Source organism: Diadema antillarum, unplaced genomic scaffold, assembly GCF_040938485.1.
Source record: "Diadema antillarum isolate AM-2024a unplaced genomic scaffold, OU_Dant_1.0 scf00000139, whole genome shotgun sequence".
NCBI lineage: Eukaryota > Metazoa > Echinodermata > Echinoidea > Diadematoida > Diadematidae > Diadema > Diadema antillarum.
This window is the reverse complement of record NW_027271028.1, coordinates 3,147,275-3,169,985: the sequence shown is the minus strand read 5'-3', so window position 1 is coordinate 3,169,985 and position 22,711 is coordinate 3,147,275. Positions and strand designations below refer to the sequence as shown.

The 22,711-nt window shown below is 39.4% G+C and overlaps 2 protein-coding genes across 2 annotated transcripts; one reads left to right on the top strand and one right to left on the bottom strand.

The window, feature by feature from the left end:
- The first annotated feature begins 802 nt into the window (after nt 1–802).
- Nucleotides 803–5,095, top strand: LOC139721145 (zinc finger protein 532-like). The gene is made up of 2 exons (XM_071632477.1): nt 803–1,061; nt 2,219–5,095. Exons 1-2 carry the CDS (start codon nt 803–805, stop codon nt 5,017–5,019), a joined length of 3,060 nt encoding a protein of 1,019 aa, XP_071488578.1. The 3' UTR covers nt 5,020–5,095.
- A 10,366-nt stretch (nt 5,096–15,461) lies between these two features.
- Nucleotides 15,462–22,249, bottom strand: LOC139721144 (uncharacterized). The gene is made up of 2 exons (XM_071632476.1): nt 21,699–22,249; nt 15,462–16,238 (listed from the first exon to the last, which is right to left on the bottom strand). The coding sequence occupies exons 1-2, from the start codon at nt 22,247–22,249 to the stop codon at nt 16,151–16,153; spliced, it is 639 nt and encodes a 212-aa protein (XP_071488577.1). The 3' UTR covers nt 15,462–16,150.
- Between the last annotated feature and the right edge of the window lie 462 nt (nt 22,250–22,711).

Below are 22,711 nucleotides of genomic sequence, written 5' to 3'. Positions count from 1 at the left end.
TTTTGTTGAGATCATGAGAAACTTCTTATGAAATATGGAAGGGCATGTAATTCTATGAGGAATTCAATGTTTATTTGATGAAAATTGGTTTTGAAATGGCTGAGATATCCAAACAAGAGCGATTCTAATAAAGTGTGGGACCCACACTTTATTACGATCGCTTTGTTTTACTATGTTTTTGGATGTTTCAGATATTCCAAACCCGATTTTCATCAAATAAACTTTGAATTCCTCTTAAAACGGTATGCTCTGCACTATATCATAAGTGTCTTCTTGGTATCTCGCAAAAAATTTAGAGCCCAATTTTCATCTCCACCAATACTGTACTATCCCTTGAATGCAAGATTTTGACTCTTTCTTTACATGAAATGAAAATTTGTACACTCAGCTACAACAAACAGCAAAAAACACATTTTCTCCAAGTTTTCTCATTTTTCCCCTGTTATGTATTTGCATGTTCCCTGATTGTGCTATTGACCATGTGTAATTATGCATAGCATAATGCTAGATGGTGAAGCATAAAGAATAAAAGTTATGCTAGAAAGCATAATTATGCCAACTCTGGCAACGTTGTATGGAGGCCAAGCAATCTTGGTCTTGTGTTAGCCCTACATGTAAAATTTTCCTGTTTTTAAACCGTTATTTAAAAACTGCCTAAAATTGTGATACACATGTATTTGCAAAAGTTGTCAGCCCTGCTATAGTCGTTGCCTTTATTGAATGGTTTGCTATTATGCCTTTTTTTTTTGACAGTGAACACATCTTGGAGAAGACACCCCACTCTTTGGAGGCCTAGTCCGACATGGCGGAAATAGTCCAGGAGCAGATGGGGGACATTCTTGCCGCCTACGGTATCTCCGAGTTGGCTGATCACATAGTTCCAATTCCTGTGGAGTGTCCTATGGAAGAGGAAAACCAGGCTGAGGAGGAGAAGGAGGAGGAGGAGGAGAAAGAGAAACAAACAGACCAGAAGGATGCTGAGAATGCTGCGAACGAAATGAAGAATGATGATGAAGATACCAAACCCAGTGACAGTGCCGACAAAGCTGGTGGTAGAAATGGTAAGTGATGCATATCAGGGAGATACTGTGTTGAGGAAGGTGTGTCACTCTACGACTGTGTGAGACAAAATATCCTCATTTGATTAGATACAGGATGGGAAATAAAAACATGCTCAAAAAAGGGGGAATACTGTAAAAATGAAATCTTTCTTGATGGGCAAATTTACTTCCACTTTACTTGTTTGTTAGTTTGCACACTGGGGCTGTGTTTCCTGGATTTTTACCTTCTCGCTAGTACAGCAAAGGACACCTTCATGGGAATTTCCACACACCGCAAAACATTCCATGTTTGTAGTTTAGCATGCACGATGTAAAGGGAGGAATGTTCACGTGCATTTTAATTTCACAAATTTTATGAGAGCCAAGATTCGTGAAATTTAAAGGCACATGAAAGTTCTTGTCTACACTATATGCATTGAAATGTTATAGGCAACTTGGGAACATTTCCTCTTGTGAAAAAGGTCATTGGCTCCAATTTGTTAAAATATTGTGTTTTACTGTACTTGCAGTACTTATTGGTTCTAGTATACTGTGTGGAAGCATCCATTTGTCTCTCCATTTGTTTGATTCTGTCAAAAATTGGTGATCAGTAGAACTTGTGGTTGGTCTTGTTGGGTTTTTATTTTTAGTATTTCTCTGGCTTTGTTTCATATTTGTATGAGAGAGGACTTCTTTTTTTCTGTGTAGATATTACTGACTGACTTTTCTCTGGCTTCTGAAAGACATCATAAGGAAGATTATGAATCGTAAAAACTTTAGCAGAGAGATGTTGCATTGTAAATAAAACCAAGCTAACAAAGCAAATAAATTCAGTCATGGTTTTAATTGATATTCCCTCAAATGATTTATTGTACTATACTGTAAAACATGATATACATTGTATTCGCGGCATTAATTTTTCGCAAATTGGAGCCGACGGCCTTATTTGCGGCATGAAATTTTCGCGAACTGCCACTGGCATTCAATGCATATAATGTAGACAAGAACCTTCGCGTGCATTTTAATTTCGCGAATCTTGGTGCTCGCGAAATTCGCGAAATTAAAATGCACGCGAAAATTCCTCGTTTTACAGTATGTCTCAGACATCTATGCCAGCAAGCAGAAACTGAGATGTCACCTGAGTATTTATAACTCTTTGTTTCTGTGTACAAATACAGATAAGAAGACTGAAGAACAAATGGACATTGCAGACACCAGTAGCAGTGCCAGCTCCATGTCAGAAGACAGGATTAAGCAGGACACCTCACCGAGCACAGACAGTGAAGGTGCACTGAAACAGGAGAACGCATCGCAAGGGAAGCCTTCGCCAAAAGTGTTTTCAGATCTGGGTTTGGTGCAGAGTGCTGTTTCCCTTCTTGGTGACCAAGATCTCCAGAGGTCGGGCGAGGTGCTGACATGTGCATCACAACCCGTCATGACACCAGCGGCCAAAGACTGGCCAATGGCCCCCACGGCGAGTGCTGCTCCACCGGTTGAAGATACAGAAAGTGGTACCCCGTCGGTGAGCCACCTGTCCACTTTGAACTCCATGGAGGAATTCCACTCTTTCTTTGACCGTGTCAAGGAAGCGAGGGAGCTGGTGCAGATAAAGAGGAAGATGCTTGCCAGAGACAATTGTGTGCCCCCGCACAAATGCCCCAGGCTGTCAGTCGAGCAGTGCACAGTGCTTGGCGTGGGCAAGGAGGTGTACGAGTGCCGTGGCTGCAGTGACACATTCCTTTTCAAGGCAAGCCTGGATGCACACACAGAGCGCAAGACTGCCCTGATCTCGGTTCACTGCAAGTGGTGCAAGGGGAGGCAGAATCTTGTCTTCTTTAATAAGTGCACTTTCCTGGCCCACTTCCAAAAGCACGCGATTACGAAGAGGGACATGCAGTTCACCACTGTCCAGGCCAGCATTACTCCAGCCAGGTCTGTTGATGCCTATAAGATCTTCGCCCGTCTGAATGCACCGGCACGAGAGGAAAGTGTCCCAGCCAAGACCTCTCATTCAGCAAACAGTTTGCCTCATCACTCAACCAATCTCCAGCAGCCAAAATATTCGGTCGCGAATACTGTTGTTTCTTCTTCATTCCAAAAGACAGCTGACAAATCAATTCCAAAGAAGCCTTCAGTAGATGTATTTAATAAGACTATGCCTAATGACACTGCAAAGACCACAGGCAACTCTCCCACCTCAAACAGAACCACAATTGTAATTAATGCATCAGGTAATGAGACACAATCTCGGAACAAAGCAGGAAGTACCAATGGTATGCACTGTATGTCATGCGGCAAGAAATTCCTGTCAAAGGAGGCCATGAAAGATCATTTGCAGGTGATACTGATAAAAGCACCGCTTTGTCAGTGCAATGTTTGCAATATGGTTCTCGGCAATTCTTGTAAGCTGCGAATGCACACTATAATTCACAGACAGAGCATGCAGCAGAATCCATGTCCAGAGTGCGGGTTGGTCTTCCCAAACCTGAAAGCACTGTTGGAGCACCAGAATGATGGATGCCACCACTGGGTCAGTAGGCCGTTGTTCAAATGTGCCTTTTGCCTCAAGTACGCCACATCATACCAGGGCCTGAAGCGTCACTTGGAGTCCAACCATGTGGATATCTTCTTCAAGTGCACTCTGTGTCAGTTGGCCTTCCGCAACAATGAAGCGGCGACAGAGCACTCGCTCCAAGTCCACAGACTGAAGCTGAAGAAGTATGGCCTGCTCTACAAGTGCCCCTTCTGCAAGAGTGTGTATTCAGCTCGTGCCATGCTGGAGCAGCACTTTGAATCTCATTTCAAGGATGGAGCCATCAAGATTGAGAAGTATGTGTACAGTTGTGTCCATTGCAACAAGCCTTTTGATCACGTTGAGTCTTTGAAGACTCACATGGCCGCGAACCACCAGACCACGATGAAGAAGCTGTACAACTGTGACCTCTGCCTCCTGAATTTCACAGACATCGATCAGGTGTTCCTCCATCGTGTGAAGTGTTCCCGCCGATCCCATGTGACCAGGCCAGAGAATGCCAAGGCAGGCGATGATGCAGGAAAGAAGTCCCCAGTCAGAAACACCCAGTCGCCACCCCAGGGCACTCCCAAAGTATCCAAGGTCTATGTGTGTGCCGAGTGTGATGAGAGGTTCCCTGAATACAACATTGCTGCGCTCCGTGCTCACATGCTGCAAAAACATTCAACTCGTATAAGAAGTCCTACTGTGAATTTAGCAGCCAAAAATGCTCTCTTCCAGTCTTCCACTAAGTCATCACCTGGCGTTCTCACGGTAAACTCCCTCCGACCCAATATGAAGCATGAATCTCAACCAAGAAATCCTTCTTTTAATTCAACAGCCACAACTTCTATCCTCCAGTCTTCCTTCAAATCACCAGGCAGGCTCATGACAGTGATGTATCCTCCTAAGGGGCAGGTGCAGGACACACATCAGATTCCTGGAACCCCTGCAATACCCGTCGAGATTGTTGTGAAGCGCTTCACCGACCTGCAGTGTGCAAAGTGCGAGCACAAGAGCAATGACCGCGTGGAGTTCGAAAAGCACATCGCGTCCCACAAGACGGACGACCACCTGAGCCAGTGCCACCAATGCGGACTCTGCTTCCGTGTGCAGGACGCCCTCCGCAGGCACATGTTCATCAAGCACAAGATCAAGGACATGGTTGCCTTTGAGAAGCGTCGTCTGGAAGTCCTGAGGAAGGCTGAGGAGGACCTCAAAGAGAAGAAGCAAGAGGAGAAGGAGAAGGAGGGAGAGGGAAAGGGTCCAGCTGCCGCGGACAACTCGCCTCCAGACGGAGAGGTGGACAACAAAGTGGAGAAAAAGGAGCCAAAGAAGGATGATGATGTGGTCAAAGAAGATTCGTGCAAATTTAAGTGTGAAGTATGTAAGGCAGAGTTTGACAATGACAAAACATTTGCCGTTCACAAACGTAGCCATGGCCTTGCCTTTATATCCAAGAAATAGTTGTTCATTACGTTGCCTAGCGAAAGGTGCTTCTATCAGTTCATCTCAGATTTTGGACAAGAACCGATGTGTGTATATGGAGGAAGACCTTCTCATAGCGAGGTTGACTGTGCTGTTTTCCGTATTCCTCGATTTGATGAGTATCATGGTACAAACAATTACATAGCTCTTATGTTGCTGAAGGAATACCTGTGGATGAAGCCACAGTATGTAGGGACTCTGTCACTGATGTCAGCATGTTACATGCTAGCTTACTTCACTCTAATATCTATGTTGGTGCCAAGATTTATTTTGTGGAAATTGTAACAGTGATACTTGTTTTCTTCAGACAAACATTACCTGAAAGGAGTTGATGAAAGTATAACAAAAGGCATAAAACCCTGCTCTGCTGCTGCAGTACAGTCCACCTCACCTACGTCAACTCGAACAATTGGAAATATTGGCTTTAAAGTTAAAGAAAATTTTTACCTCAGATGGGTATAAACATTTATTAAGCCCATTGTGTGCGAGTCAAAACTCGAAGGGTTTTCTCCAGTCCCTTAGGATTTGATGTAGGAGAGGTTGACTGTTTACACAAATGTACAAAGAAGAGCAGGGAGAGGAACTTGGCAGGAGACTGTACAGAGTGGGTCTTATTATGTGCTGCACATTGCCCTCGTAATGGCAGCAGTGCAGTGCTGTATCAAAGCATTGTGTAAAGAGCCTGCTGCTCTGATGTTTGTGATTCTTAATGAATTTCAGTGGAAGCTCTGATATGAATATCAAGAAATTTGTATATGCTTCTGACAATTATTTTCTTTTGCTCCATTGGAACCAAATCCTATTTGTCATGAGTAATGCTTTTGGCTATTTTGTTTGCGATAATTAATTTCAGTGAAGTCTCTGATATGAATATCAGGAAATGTGCATATGATACAGACAATTATTTTCTTTAGCTCTGTTGGAACCAATTCCTTTTTATCACATCGTTTGGGGCTATTGATATAGCAATAGCAAATTACACCGGTAAACAATGAACAAAATCCCCATTTTTGAGAACTTCTCATCAAATTTCATTTTACATGATACCAATTTCATTTTTCTATGTCTCAGCACAGGTATATTAGAGACATAGAGTTTGAGTGAAAAGCAGAGAGAGTGGGTATAAGTTTAACTATGGTAATGCACAGCCAACATTGAAATTCTCATAACCAGAAGTTGCATACATGTACGTGACTTTTCTCTGTCACTATGTTTCACATGGTATTTGTCTAGTGTTACTCTTTGTGTTGGGTCTCAACAAAAATGCACTGTGTAAATGGGACAGAGCCAGTGGCCTTATTAATGAGTACTTTCCACTACACTTCACACTTACACCATGGTGCAGATCATTCAGTAGTGCAGTGGAGGTATGTTATGTCAAGTAACTAAATGATCAAACATGATAGGGGTTCCCCTTTTGATCATTGATTGTGTCACAAGTTGCCAGATGCCATCACTTCCAAAACAGAAAAAAAAAAGTTTTTGTAGACTTTGATAACTTTAATGGCCAATGACAAAACTTGGAATAAAATTCTCTAGCCCCAATGTAAGCTTGAGGTTGTTGGCAAGGTGGATAGAAATTAATGATGAAATTACTACCTTCATGTCGTGCAAGTACAGATTTTTCTACATCACAAGGGGTCACCCTTGAGGTTACAGTTCATTATTTTATAGGTTTGTCAATAAGAAAAAAAGAAGGTTTGTACTTTCAAAGGTTTGTAAGTACGTACGCCCTTCTTTTCAGTTAATAGATATTAAGAGCGAATCTTCTTAACAACAAATCTAATTTTATTTTCAAATGAACAAATCTTGAGAATGACAAGCCTATTTCTCTTTTGGATTAACCAACCTTACAAATGATGAAGCACATTTTATTTTTAGATTAATGAATCTTTGGTGTAACGAACCTCCAGAATAACGTAACAAGTGTTTGGATTAATGAATTCTATTTCATTTTCAGATTTCAAACATCCAGGTATAGGGAATTTGTGTGTTTCAGAATAACCAACCTTCGGAGTAATGGACCTTATTTAATTTTTGGATGAATGAACCTTTGGAATAATGAACATCACCTGCCCTTTTCATGGTGTGTAGCGATCATGTAAAAAGTGGAAGCATCTCATAGACAGTTGTGGTTTTTGAATTGCTTCAATTTGTTCAGCTGTCTTTCAAGGAGAAATGAAATGGGTTTTCAGTGTACTGCAATTGTCCAATTTTCACTGGTCTCTGTTCACTATATCTGCCTCTCTGAAATTATGTCACATTGAATGTGTAGGGGTTTTGATCAGGTGGAAGACTACAAAGCATTACACATCCACAATGGATGGTGTTCTAATGTGGAAACGTACAAAAGAGATTTTTCTCACCACCACTTGAGGGCGAACTATACAATACTGTCTGTGATAACCAAAGAGCTTTATGTGATGAGTAGGTACTAGGGTGTCGGGTTTGCATACGCCGTGTACAATTGCTTTGTGAGCACATGGGGAGAAGCCAGGCAATAGGCTCACCCCTCACACGTACATGCTAGCATATAAGCAACTGGGAAGCAGCAGAATCAAGAAGTGCGTGCTCTCCTTATAGTTCAAATACGAGTTGTAAAACTTTTACTTGAGCGCGAAGTCTACCGTTACTACATTGGAAGTGCATAACATGTCCACCTCAATGAAATCACAGATGCCATTGTATAGTTCGCCGTCTAGTGGTATAGAGAAAAATCCCTTTAGTAATAACACGGCGCCGCACATATCACCCACTTTTAATAGGAATGGCAGACCTCGCTCTTGTTTAACATATATACAGGGCATATTTGAGCTTTTGGACTTTAACGCGAGTATGCAGTCTTTGATGTGGCTGCTCCTCGGTTGCTCGTATGCAGGCATGTTAGCATGAGGGGCGAGCCTTCTGCCTCCTGTCTACCTGTGAGCGGCACATAACAATTGTACAGGACGTATGGATGGCTAGCACTCAAAAACCTACTCACTATAAAAGCTCTTTGAGTGTATATTATATTCTGACATCATTAAATGTGATGTAAATATTGTACATGCAAGCAACATTGTGCTTATTTACCCGCACATGCATGTACATTGTAATAATCAGCCTCCCTGTATTGGAATGCTTTGTACTACCATTGTACAAGTACTTGCATTAAAATTGTTTGATATCATAGGAGATATCCTCGTTCCTCTTGAAATGCTCCTCTTTTCTCCACTTCAAAACATTGTCAGTTATGTCCATTTGTTATTGAAAAAATATGATTAGTATAGTGTAATTTAGATGAATTACGATGTACATGTATACTGTCTCATGACAATACATGTACATTACTAGTATATATGATATGTGTTTTGAATGAGACACACACAATACACATGAACACACACACAATGTACGTACTCAAAGATGAATATAATTCAGTATGAATCCATATGCAGAACTTAGTCCCTTGCTTCATAGAAAGTTGATAAAGCAGGTTATCATGACTGTTGGGTAGCAGTATTACCTGTGGTCATGAAATTTCATTGTAACTACAATGTACCAGTATCTATTTATTTTCTTGTTTTGTGTATTCAGACACCCATCTCTCACAAGCTCTAGCTGCATTGTATGTATGTGTGTGTGTGTGTGTGTGTGTGTGTGTGTGTGTGTGTGTGTGTGTGTGTGTGTGTGTATATGATTGTGTCGATGCATGCATGTACAGATGTGTCATGTCCGTTTGAAAATGAAAATCTGCATGGAATTCATTGCCACATACTGTACAGTATACACAAATTACACACTCCCCGTTATTAACAACATCAACATCATCATTGTCATCATCATCATCATCACCAACCAGTGTTTGGTTCCTATACAGATGATTTTCATATTTTCTAGTACAGCACAGATGGGTTTTGAGCAATTCCGGGCTGGAATTCTGGCTCAGGATTGAGGATACAGTATAAGGCGGGGGTATGTGAATGAGGGATGTAATGTGGAGTTTCTATAGTTTCTATTTAGTCGGGGGGGGGGGGGGGGGGGGGGGGGGATGTTCTGACACAATGTCCTTGTCCAATAGGGTGTAGAGTAATTGCAGATTTTTAAACTATTTTAATTCATACCATTCTTGTGGTACCGGTATTGAAAATGTATGAATGCCAGTCATGATAGTTATTTTCCCCCAAAGCCCTACAGAAAAACAAAAAACAAACCCTGATTCACAGAAATACACAGAATTGCTTCATTTTCAATGATTGTATAAATGAATTTATTTCTTTTTCTTCAAGGAGTACGGGGAGATGCCGTCATCATTCACTTGAATGTAAGAGGAAAGAACATAAAGTGGGTTGTAATAAAAACTGTCTGCCAATATTCAGACATGACGGGGGTAGAGCAATGAGAAGGCATTTGAATGTCACTCTCATCTTATTGAAATGCCAATGCCCAAGAAAGATATAGCCATAGACTGATTAAGTATTGGTAGTCAAATTTATGTTGTTGTTTTTTCCTGGGGTCCTAGTACAGTAGCAAGATTTTCCATTAACCTCTTCCTCATGAATACTGTATAAACTTCATTATTTGGAATCAATCCTGCATACATTGGTTGTTGCTATGACAGGCAAGTTTTCTGGTTGTTATGACCGACCTATGAGTGAAAAATATGCATAAAATTTGAATGACTTAGTTAGTCAGCTTCAGATAACAAACGTTCCGAGAAATCATGTCTGCAGTTCATAATGAACATTATTGACACCCTGAGCTCATACACGGAACTAGACTCTAGACCTCATTCACTGGCAAGAAATTTTGATTTCCTTGTACAAATCACCCACACTGACTAGGCATAAAAGAATAAGACAGCGAGTTATGAATAATGCAGTTTTATTTGCATAAATTACATAATTCCAGTTATATGAAAAATAATATCTCTTCTTGCAGGATGTTTTAAGTACAAATCTCCATACAACACCATGTTACTCAAAATTAATGGGACACTTTTATGAAAACTGGGCTAATCGTGTTGATTCTGCTCACATTATCTCATGGACACGGTGTACAAGCATGTGGTAACAAAGGGAAGTCTAATATTCCTGCATATGAATATAAAAAATACATTTCGTGACCATTTTTATATGTGAGTCAACGGACTTGGACATTTCCAGCTCTATGCACTGGAAGTTGAAAGCATGAAAATTAAAACTTACATATCAAAGATCAAAATGAACATTACAAGGGCACTTCATGATACATTGTAATGACAGTTTAAAGACTGCATATTAATGGTGTAAATCAAGAGTTAACTGTTCCAACACATGCTTTGGATATGCTGGCTTGGGATTGCAGTTTATGAAAAAACTAGATTTGAAATCAAATGACAATAAAGTAGTTCTTTAAGTGTTCCAGGATTGGGGGGGGGGGGTTGCTTTGATATTTGTTTGTTTGTTTGTATGTGGGCTTGTCTATTTATCCAGTTGGTTTGTTTTCCCATATATCAGCACATGGACACTGATGTCACCTCAAGTTTTCCAATGCTCTTCCATGCAATAGAAAGTATTCCTGGACCACTCTTGTGGATATTGTAGCGCCTATGACAGCACTTAAAATTTTATCAACAAATAATTTCAATCTCGGTGAAACCTATTCCTCTTACTTCAGTTGACAGCTTGTGTACCCATCCACGCATTACAAATATATAAGGGGTGATATGCATTCGATTAATGACAAAAAACACTGGCCTTCTTTGAAAGTCTTGGTCAGGCATCACTGTTGACCAGTCACATTTTCAGGTACCGGTAAAATGTATCAGTATCACCATGAATCTGTAAACATCAAATTTCAGTCATTGATGACTGTGGAAAAAAAAAGACAAACTAGTTATTATCTGGAAATTAATGAATACAAGATCACTTGTGTACTGGTAACACTGTGTACAAAAGCAACATTTAATACTCTAATCTTTTGTGTACTCATTAAAAAAAAAGTTATAAAATATATGTTACTATACTGCCATTTCAAGTCAAACAATATTTCAAGAAGGCATTGTTACATAAAATAGGTAGGCTACAAAAACAACGAATTATCTACAAAGCAGTCAATTTTTGCGAATATTTAGTTTGTTAAATCATAAACTTATCACACAGGATGTTTGTGTCCCAACCGTTTACTTTACTACAAAGTTTACCACTATTTCAGAAAATAAGGCCCCTCTTTACATCTTCTTTTTACAAACTGTATAGCAAAAATGTACAGAAGAACTCAATATGATAAAAAATAGAGAAAGACCTTCATTGTGATCGGTAGAGCTTGTCAAACAATATTTACACCTCATTATTACAGAGCACACAAGAAACGATTTCTTCACTATGATCACGATATGAATCTTTGTGCTTTGAAAAGTACTGATCTGTTTCGTTATCCTTGTCTCCAATACATTTGAACACAATTCGACATGTCTATGAACATATAAGCTGCCTCTATTTCTTATTTTCTTTTTTTGTCCCCTACATTTCAAGGCGGCTGTTTCTATCTTGGTACAGAGCACAATCTACAGCAATATTTCTCACAAATGCAATGTAGTCAATTCAAGCAGAGCTAAAAAATAGTTCGCACAACTAAATACTCAAACATACAGTATAAATTAAACCAAGTGTATGGCTGTTAATACTATAATATGAAAGTACAATGTATTAATCTATTTCCACAGAATAACAAACATATCCTGTATTCCTCTTGAGCAAGATTATACATTGTGTAATTTAAAAAAAAAAGGTGTAAACCAAAGTTTCTTTTTTTTAGATTTAATGGGTACCTATAAAAAAAGTCTAAATTTTTAATATACAGATAAACCTGAATCAATATATCTTTGAATACATAATTACTGATGCTGAATCAATAAATATGGCAGCAGATATCTCTTGCATACAATCGAAATCACTGAAGCATAATGGATATAGCAACTCAAGTACTGTATATGCCATATTTGACAAGGTTTTCATTTTTGTGAATTCACAAGTCGGTTCACTACTCTCAATTGAACATGTAAAACACAAATACATGTATGACACGCAAGTGCACATTTTTCTGTTCATTACTGAACTCCACAATTACAGATTTAACCACTCGTGAATTTGTCAGGAAGTTTGAGTCTCAAAAAAAAAATTAGAATTGCTAAATGTATGGCATATACAGCACACAGAGGAGGAAAATAGGAATAATTAAGAGGAGCAATGACAGGCAGTATGAGCAACGCATTTCTGAAGATCATTTGCGAATAACAGGTGCATAGCAAACATTTCTTGTGCAAGGTACATGTACTTTCAGAGTGATGGCTCACTCTACACCTACTGCTTAATAAGATGGGTATTCTCACTCAAATATAGCTCCCAGAGAGAATTAAAGCAGGAGCTGCCATTTATGCACCAACAATTCATTTTGCAACTTTCTTTATGTACTTCACAAAGAGTTAAGAAGATAAAGAAGAAGGTGGTATTAAAAACAAGGCACAAAAAATACAAAATGGCTGAGTCATACGACTACTATATCAAACACTTGGGCCATTTTCAATTCGCTACTGGCACTTGAATGGTATGATAAAGACAATGTATCATGGCAGACTTAACTAGCAAGTTATATGAAATGACATTAATGATTATGTACTTGTGTCTGTCTACACCTTTTGATATTTTCTCCTAATTATACCATTCTTAATGAACGAAACAATATCAATTTTTTAATTCAAGACATCAAAAGTTTGTACACAGGGGACGGAATGTAAAATCATTCCAATCACAAAACTTTTGTGCCATAATTCAAGACAATTTCATAAAGTTGTTGTTTTTCTCCCTTCATTTTAGGCCTATGTGCAATAACATGTTGCATGCATGGGCCCCTTTACACTTTCCTGAATTATTTGTATATAAAATGACCAAAGGAAAAAAAAAGAGATTGTTAAGTAATCACGAGGATGTATTGCTCTCTGGGAAATACAGTCAACTTAAATCTATTTCAACTGGAATTACCACTGAGCATGTCTTCAGAAATCAATTACATTGCTTCGCATATTTCTAGAAGACAGCTGATACTCTACAATTAACTATTGATAATTACAGAACCACTGATAAGTAAAGATATTCTTCATAAAGAAGTGAGAGCACATAGAAATATGAAGTTGGATTATGATCAGTTTACTAAAAACACAAACTGACCTTATCACTCTCTTGATACTTCATCTGAATACAATTGCAGTACCAGCCAATCATTTATGGTTAACAAAACAGAAAAAAAGAGAATAGCCATTTTAAACAATTTTATTGAATAATCTTTGGTTATCGAATCTCTAATGAACATGCAAATAAAGTACTGGGGATCAATGATTCACACTAAACTACACCACTTAAATAAATTTCACAGGCAGCATATTACAAACAACATCGTACACTACAGAAATTTGTGCCAAGTCTGACACTTTGTAAAGGTGATCAGTGAAAAATTAATCTCACTTGATTTATACACACAACAAATTGTTTGATTTTCCCCCTATCTTCCCTAATGTTTAACATGCTCCCATATACAAAAACATATAGAAAAATGGACGTAGTTTGAAATACAAAAGGAAATCACACAAAACTTCCCGGCTTTAAAAAAGTTAAAAAATAGCATGGCTCAAAATTGCATAGGAAGAATTTGGTAGACCCATAAAGCTATGAAAGGCAGGAACCAACACTCACTTGCAAGGAAAGAAAAGTTTTTCACGGATGCCATATATCTGATAATAAAAAAAAACCAAAACAAGGTTATATGAGAACCATCTGCATAGATGCCTGCATAGCATGTTCAGAAAAGCGAAATGAGATAAAGCGATTTGTGTAGTTAATGCAAACTAGGTCAGGCAATGACTGCGGACTGAATTAGAATTGAGAGCATTAAAAAAAGAAACCAGTTTCGCTGTGTACATTGCACTTGATGCTTTGACATTGAACTGGTGATTAGTCAGTGTTCGCTTTCTGTCTGTTATAACAATTCTGCTTGGTTGCCACTGGTTACAGTTTGTTATTCCGAAAGTTTGTTTATCCAAAAAATGAAAGAAGGTTTGTTCATCTGGAAATGAAATAAGGTTTGTTAATCTGAAGACTTGTTAATCCGAATATGAAAGAAGGTTTTTCATCTCTTGGTTTGTTAATTTGAAAATGAAATGAAGTTCCTACTTCCAAAGGTTCATTAGTATGCATTTTTTTTTCTGATTTTTTGAATTTACAAACCTTGTTTCATTTTCAGATTGACATACCTTTTGAATAAAAAAACTTTGTTTTATTTTCGGAGTAACTAACAAAGCTTCAGATTATTGAACCATATTTCATTTTCAGACTGGCAAACCTTCAGATTCAGAATCATGAACCTTTGGAATAACAGTACAAACATTCATATCATAGAAACCTTTTCATTTTTGGATGAATGAACATCTAGGTTTATGGGGAACCTGTGTGTTTCGGAATAATGAACCTTCGGAATAATGAACCTTATTTCATTTTTGGATTAACAAACCTTTGGAATAACAAACATCACCAATTGCCACTATCGATCTTCCTGACTCTAGTACCTGACAAGATGGCTGCTTTCATGGTGATTCCTACAAAATGTCGGTCAATTATAACATTCTAAATTCAAGGCTGTGATAAAGTACGATAATATAATTCCTAAACTGAAATCTCTCAAAATCTCAGCTACCAGTGAGGTTGTCCAGATTTGAAGACACAATGAAGTAATCAAGGTGTTTGAAACTGGCACATACGCAGACAATCAGTGTTTAGAGGCAATCCTTCATACATGTACCATGAAAATGACATCACCATCCGATAATCCAGTACTGAATACAGTGCACAACATGTATTTGGGGATGATTAATTTTTTGCAAGTTGCATGAGTCTACTGGTATTTGCAAAATTGGCAACACGGGAGAAAATGATCCTTGAGTATTCCGTATCAGTGTAACCTTTGACAGCGTTTTTATTTCTTTTAGACCAGAAGTTATCAGTCTGTCTGCAAACATCACCAAAATGAGAGTAAATGTTGAATAAAAAAGAAGAAAAAATAAACAGAGAACCACACAAACTTATGGTTCCCTTTCCTTGTACCTGAGCAAAAATGACGTACACAGTACCGGTATATGAAAAAACAAACTCGTACACTCCAAATTAGCTTTGGTAGGACATAATATTTGGTAAGCACTGTAAACAGATATCTGACATTGACATAAATAGTATACAAATAATGACTGCTATGAGGGGCACAGTTAAAATTATGGGCCCAAGGTGATGTGAAAACCATAACTAACCATAACTATGGTTATGTGAAAACCATAACTAACCATAACTATGGTTATGGTTAGTTATGGTTTTCACATCACTGAGGGCCTACATAATTTTAACTGTGCTCCGAATATCAAGCTGTCATTATTTGTTTTATATACCGAAAATATAGATTCCGAAATATAGATACCGAAAATATAGATTCTAGTCTCTTTTACAGCACTCATAATCAACGCTGATCGACAGCGCGGCAGTCGTATCATTGGTGTGTACATATGAGTGATCTATGTGTACGGGGTTGCGACTGTCTCCAAACCTATTTACAGGGCACAGTTGATTCTACGGTGTATGCCCCGGGCACAGTAAATCATGACATCATTTTGATCAAAAATGGGGCACAGCTATTTTCATGACTCCACTTTTAAGCAATCAGATGAGAGGAATCTATATATGAGGTATATAACATTCTATACATACCTGGACCATAATATTACAACTGAGGTTAAACATAATTTCAAAGCACTGGCTCATGTGAATAAGGTGATAACAATACACACTTTTAACTCATTCCCTATGAGAGTCTGAAATCTACCCACACCTTACATATGACACATCCAAATTCTCATAGGCAAAGAGTCAATTACTAGTATATCAATGAAACTGAAAAGCAGAAAGGAAGCCTTAGGGGTTGAAGCATCACGTTGATTGCACATCCAATTGTTCCGAAATTTTTGGTGGACATGAACGCATCCCATCACTACCATGACAACCAGCTGCCCCCCTTTTTTTCATTCCTGCGTACAATGGGACCAGATGCACCAGCATCAGAGCTCTGTGACGACGTTATGATTGCGACCGTCCGAGCGGCTCACGCGAAGAATCTCTTGGGTGGTCAGGCTCATTCTCTTCTTACTATGATGACAAATAAGCAAAGAAAAAAATAACATGCACTGTTATCAGCATGACGAACGTATAAATGTTTGAAGGGATTATAACAGACATTACCAGTTATCTAAGTTTCACTTTTTTGTGCATCTTTTCTACATCAAGATCAATATGAACTTCAGAGCTTTACTAGTGATTCAAACACAGCAGCAAATGATGAACACAGATTATTAAGTTTCGCCATCATCACTACATATTTTCAGTTTGAGCTGCTACACAGCAAGCTGACTTACCTGTACAAACCCATAAAAGGGCCTTTCAGCTGTTTTTTGCCTCAGTGAAGTGAAACATACTGTGGAAATAACGAGCTATTCCTGGTCAAATCTCTTACAAATGTTGGGTCCATGTATATCCTGTCAAGCTACAATGTAGTTCTTTCTTCTGTTTCATTATTTATATTATTCTCTCTTTTTTTTACTGCTTAAAGAGACTTACCACTGTTTAAAATGACATGGAAAATGTTCTCAGTGCAAATCTCAATCATCGAGGGCTTTTCTGACTGTCAAATTGAAGCTTTCTAAAGCTTCATCCACAGTTGAGAAAAGACGGTTTAAAAAACATATCAAATTTTATGTATCCATGTCTTTGAAAACACCTCCGTGAAGGCAGTTGTAATTTTGAATAATAGTGACAGTTTTGCTAATTGATCCTCTATAGGCTGTATGCTGCTTTTCATTGCCCAAGCAAAGGCAAAGGCTTATACACAAGTAAAACATTTATTAGCAGGCAGTAAAAGGTATGGTAAAGTTTGGGTTGAGATCGGGCTTTAGGTTTCCAACTTTTTTTAGTGAGATTACGAGAAACCTTTAATGAACAAGAGACCCGGGGGTCACACGCTCACCTGAGTATCGCAAGTTCACCTTCCATGCATTCTTGCAGACTCTTACCTGCGAACATTGGAAACTTATGGTGGGGGTAGCTTTGAGAGTGGGGGCATGGTGTCCATTTACATATTCCATCACACTGGTAAAAAAATACCTACCAAGTATACTGTACTTTATAGAATGCAGCTTGGGGGGAAAAAAGACTTAAAGCCCTATCACTTTTGATTAGAATGAGAGAAAAATATTATTGAATATCCATTAATTTAGGAGGTTTGGACCCCCTGGGGCCCCCAGGGAAAGCATGGTACCCATTCAAACACTTTAAAATCTTATCCCCATGGGAATGCTACTTGCCAAATTTGGTGAAAATCCGTTATGTTGTTTTCAGCAAGATAAAAATTTAGGCCCGCATTTGGACCCCCCCCCCCATCCCATCAAGCTTCCTTGGGTCCCAAGGGGGTGGGGGTAGGGCACCCCTGATTTTCCCATGAATAAACTAGCTTGAAACAACAGTCATCAATATACTGACTCATTGTATCAACTTAGCTCAATCACTTCTGGTTCCAGAGAAAATCTGTAAAGATTCCTTACGGGGGGGGGGGGGGACCCCCTGGGGCCCCCAGGTGGGGCATGGTGCCCATTTGATGGAATTGAGATTCTATCCCCCTAGGGATGCTACCTGCCAAGTTTGGTGAAAATGTGTGATAGGGTTTTCAAGAAAAAGATGAAAATTTACAATTTCGATCCAAATTTAGGCCCCCTGGGGCCCCCCCGGTGGGGCATGGTGCCCATTTGATGGGAATGAGATTCTTTCCCCCTAGGGATGCTACCTGCCAACTTTGGTGAAAGTTCATAATGGTATTTTCAAGAAAAAGATGAAAATGTACAATTTGGGCCCCATTAGGACCCCTCCCCATCCCCCTCCCATGCCGTCAAACCCCCGTTTGAGGCGAGACCCCATCGCCAAACGAAGCCGATGGGGTGCTATACCCCCCTAACAATTCCTCGTGTGAGAAGTGGGAGTAGATGTATTTGCCCACTGCAAAATAACTTTCTACTCAGGCGTGGCAAACCTGGAGGCGAAGCCAGGGTTTAATGACTGCAACAGCTGTCATATTACGTAAGAGCATGATAAGGATATCTGCCTGTGGCAGACCATTGAAAGTGCACTCAATTTTCTCTTTTCTTTCTAAAGTTTTAGATTTTATATTCTATTGAGAAATTCTATAGTCATCCATTTTGAATTTCGAACGAAAAAATTTGACCCATAAATAATGAAAATACAGGAATAAGAAGGAGAGCATTGTAGAAGTTTGTCGACACACACACGCACCATGGAGCTACATAGCCCATGCCAAAACCAAAACAATCTCCCCCTCTCCCGGGTGCCCCCCCCCCCCCTTGATTGCCAAGATATACACTGGCATTGTCTACAGGGGTGTAGCTTCTTCAAACGAGAGATTTGCCTCATGCCTGGGTCCCAAGGGGGGCACCCCTGATTCTGCCATGAACAAACTTGAAACTACAGTCATCAATGTACTAATTCAGAGTATTAACTTAGCTCTATCACATCTGGTTCTAGTGAAGAAGATTTTTTAAGATTCCTTAATTTTGGGGGGGTTTGGGCCCTTCTGGGGGCCCCCCAGGTGGGGTATGGTGCCCACTTGAAAAAATTTAGATCCTATCCCCCTAGGGATGCTACCTGCCAAGTTTGGTGAAATCGGTCAAGGGGTTCTCAAGAAGAAGATGAAAATGTAAAAAGTTTACGCACGACGGACGACGCATGACGTACGCCGGACGAAGAGCGATCGCAATAGCTCACTTGAGCCTTCGGCTCAGGTGAGCTGAATATGAAAGAACATATAATTATAAAAGGAATTTGAAGTTTATTTGATGAAAATTTGTTCTCAAATGGTTGAGATATCCAAAACAAAGCAATTCTAATAGAGGGTGGGACCCACTTTTTATTAGGATCGCTTTGTTTTACTTTGTTTGGGATATCTCAGCCATTTCAGATCCGACTTTTGTCAAATAAACTTTGAATTATTCTTAGAATATTGTAAGCGCTTTAAGTGGTTTCTTCTAAGCATCTTGCAAAAAGTTAAAAGCTGAATCCTCACCTCTACCAATACTATACCATCCCTTCATTAAATCACACAACTATTTGCACAGAAGTTCTTGTTCTGCTGCAATAAAGTCTTGGTTAGATTCCAATAAATGGACCCCTCCTTATAGGCAGAAGGGCTAGCCAAAGGTTATGAGAGCAGAGTTAAATTCTTTGACAAAAACAGCATCTCCTCTGGATTGTGGTGTCAAAATCTGCAACGTTTCAGACCAGATACAACGGCAGTTTACAGATACTTATGATATATGCAGATTAGAGCTCATCAGCTGCTGGTAGAATAACAAGTTTATACATATCTTGCTCACATGAGAGTGTAATATGTCACACAAGTCATTAAAACGTAAGTACACTTCAAGCAAAAAGATTTAACTTCAGAGCAAAGATATCAACAGGTTAGTTTTTTTGACACTTCAACTTCAACATATGAGTTGTTTATATATTCTCTTTTGATTAATATGCTATTAGGACAATAAAAGAAGAAAAATGCAACAAAAATGGGGCATTTTTGGCATATGACAGCAAATAATGCAGAATAATATACATGCATTTGTTTGTTAGGATCATGTTATACCTAAGACAAATATTATTACTTGTTTTAAATCAAGAGATGCCACATACAGCATTAACAGAGTATTTGCCATTAAAAAAAGAAGAGAACAAGAAAAAGTTAGTTTGAATAAGAGCTGTCATACAAAATCAAATGTCCATTATTATGACTGATAATCAGTACATTATTTACTGTAGCATCCAGTAACCTGCTAAAATTCAAATAATTCAAATAAGCAAAATGCTCCTAACAGTTTTGTGATTCAGCTAAAATCTTTATGATTCTTTTGATTTTGACTCATCAGCTTTCATTCAAAAGTCCGTTATTCACCAGGTTCATTCAAAAATGCAAAATCATATTATTTGAGCGACGAATTGCTAACTTGCAGAAAATGGCACCAAAAACACAAGAGAAGGGTCTTTGTCCAACACATGCATACACTCTAAGTCTTTGTGTTCTACGTCTATTTTGCTTGTTCAATCACAGAGTTTGACATGCATGCTTTTCCTTCTGCGACTTCCATGCAGGCAATGCAACAGCTTAGCGTAAACTAAATGCTGCAGTGTTAAGTTGCGTGGGGTCCATGCTGGTAGAATATGAATCACAGATAAGGAACTGAGGAAGTGAGCTTTTTTGAACAGAACTATAGACCTCCTATAGGCTTCATGCCGTTAAATAGGCAATTGATGATATATTTCTCAACTTGCAGGTCATGATGTATAATTTACACACACATCATACACAAAAAATGTGCCCCCTTTTAACCCTAAAAAGACTGGGGGGGCCTAAAAGGCCCCCCCCCTCGACATTTCGCGCGATTACTCAGCAACACGCAATGCTCTCGCCGCGATGCTCTATGACTTTTTTCTTTCGAGTTTCCCGCACATTTTGACACCAAATTTGTGATGCCCGGGGGTACGGTTCTGAAGTTACATAACTTTTTGTACATGCACGTGAGACCGAAAATGGCTCAAAAATGTGATTTTGTGTACAAAGTCAATACAAATTGATTTTTATCACATGGTTCATATAAATATGCTTATTTTTACTCTCAATGGCTAAAATCAATTTGTTTTAGTAGTATTATGCTTCAAAAAGGGTCTGCCACAAATTTTGCTGAAAAAAACAACAAAAACAAAAGGTCGAAAAAACAAAGAAATACATAAGAAATTCATAAAACAATAAAATAAATAAGAAATTAATTTTGATACCGAATTTTTTTTCAAGTATATTTGCTAAGAATGCTACAAAGAATATCTAGACCAAAAATGAGCACTTTTGGAGCTTTATTTACTGATTAAGATAAAAAAGTCTGATTTCTTGCATAAATTAGCATAATTAATCAAAATAAAATAAAAGAAGACTATTTTGGAAAATTTAAATATACGATCTTGTAGATTACATCGCACACTACCATTGTGCAAATTTCCGCGGCGATCGCGCGATCCACGGCCGAGATCTTAAGGGGGGGCCCTTTAGGCCCCCCCCCCCCCAGTCTTTCGAGCTACCAAAATAGCCCAGTCTTTTTAGGGTTAATCATATGTTACCAGGAAGATGCTTCAAAATACTATCTGAATATATATTGAAATACACATGGTATAAATCCTCTTTATCAAACAAATGTGGAGACGTACAGTTTGTCCCTTAAGCACCTGAACTAGCCACAACCACCCCTCTCATTGAATACCTCCCCATTCCTTCAAGTTTGTACGTATGTGAGTGTATGTATTAAGTGAGAAAATGGGTGTGTCCCTTTGCCAGTTCTTAACATCATATATCTCCATAGATACTTGATTGCTTTGTCGTAACCCATACAAGATATTGCAAGAGCTACTCCTTCCAACAAGTACAGGTTGACGCAGAAGGAAAACTTTGATAAATTTTCAAAGGGTTTGAAGGATAACAGAAGAGCAATGTTAATAGTAACCCACCTTGACACCACAACCGGCAACCGATAAATGTCTCGATTTGGAACGCAATCGGGGGGAGCACTGGGATGGGAGTTCCCGCCATGCTTGGGATGCTGCTGCGAAGCGGGGTGCATCACACTGCCACGCCCTTCCCACACCCCCCATGACTTACGCGGCATCTTCTCTCCCACGGCACTGCTCCTGCTGGACATGGAGGATTGGTTACTGCCCCTCACCCCACCTCTGCCCAGCTTGTCCAACTCGTTCAGGAGTTCGCTGACCGCCTGAATGCCCACCTGGGAGTGGAGGCGACCCGCCCGGTGACTGACGAGACCGATACTGGCGTCGTAGCTGTTCCGATGTTGTGGGAGGCCATTGGGCAACGGTGTCGCATCGCTGTGCATCACGTCCGACCCTCCGTATGCGGACTCCGCCCCAACAGAGGAGCTCTGGCTACCAGATGGAAGGGTGGGTGCAGTCTGCATCACTACAGATGGCGTTTTAAGTCTCTGGTGGCCGTTGATCACAGTGCTTGCATGGGCAGAATGTGGTGGGTTTGCTTGGGTAGCCATTTGTTGATGGGTGAGTGGTATAGGATGGGGTGCTGATGATGACAGGTGATGTGATGAGGAGCTTTTATGATTGGACAAGTCCTGATGATAGTGATCTGGCATGCTTGGCAGTTGCTGACTGGGCGAATGAACGTGAAATTGCCCATGAGATACATATCCGGTTTGTGGGCCCTGATGATGTCTTTCTGAAGGGGGGTAGTCGCCATGGATACGCGGATGCGGTCTGTCGTGAGGATGAATTGGCACGGTCTCATGTCTCGGATGGGATCTGGTAGAATTGGGTAAGGGGTAGGATGGGGGGGGGGGCAGGGAGCATGAAGAAGGAATGGTATGGATGGCAAGCGGAAGAGAATGTTATCATCAAAAGGAAGAAAAATAATGCAAAATAATTGTATGGATCTACAGAATGGGAGAATGCACTAGATGTATACAGTCCGTAAATGCCTGCTGATGTTGAGATGA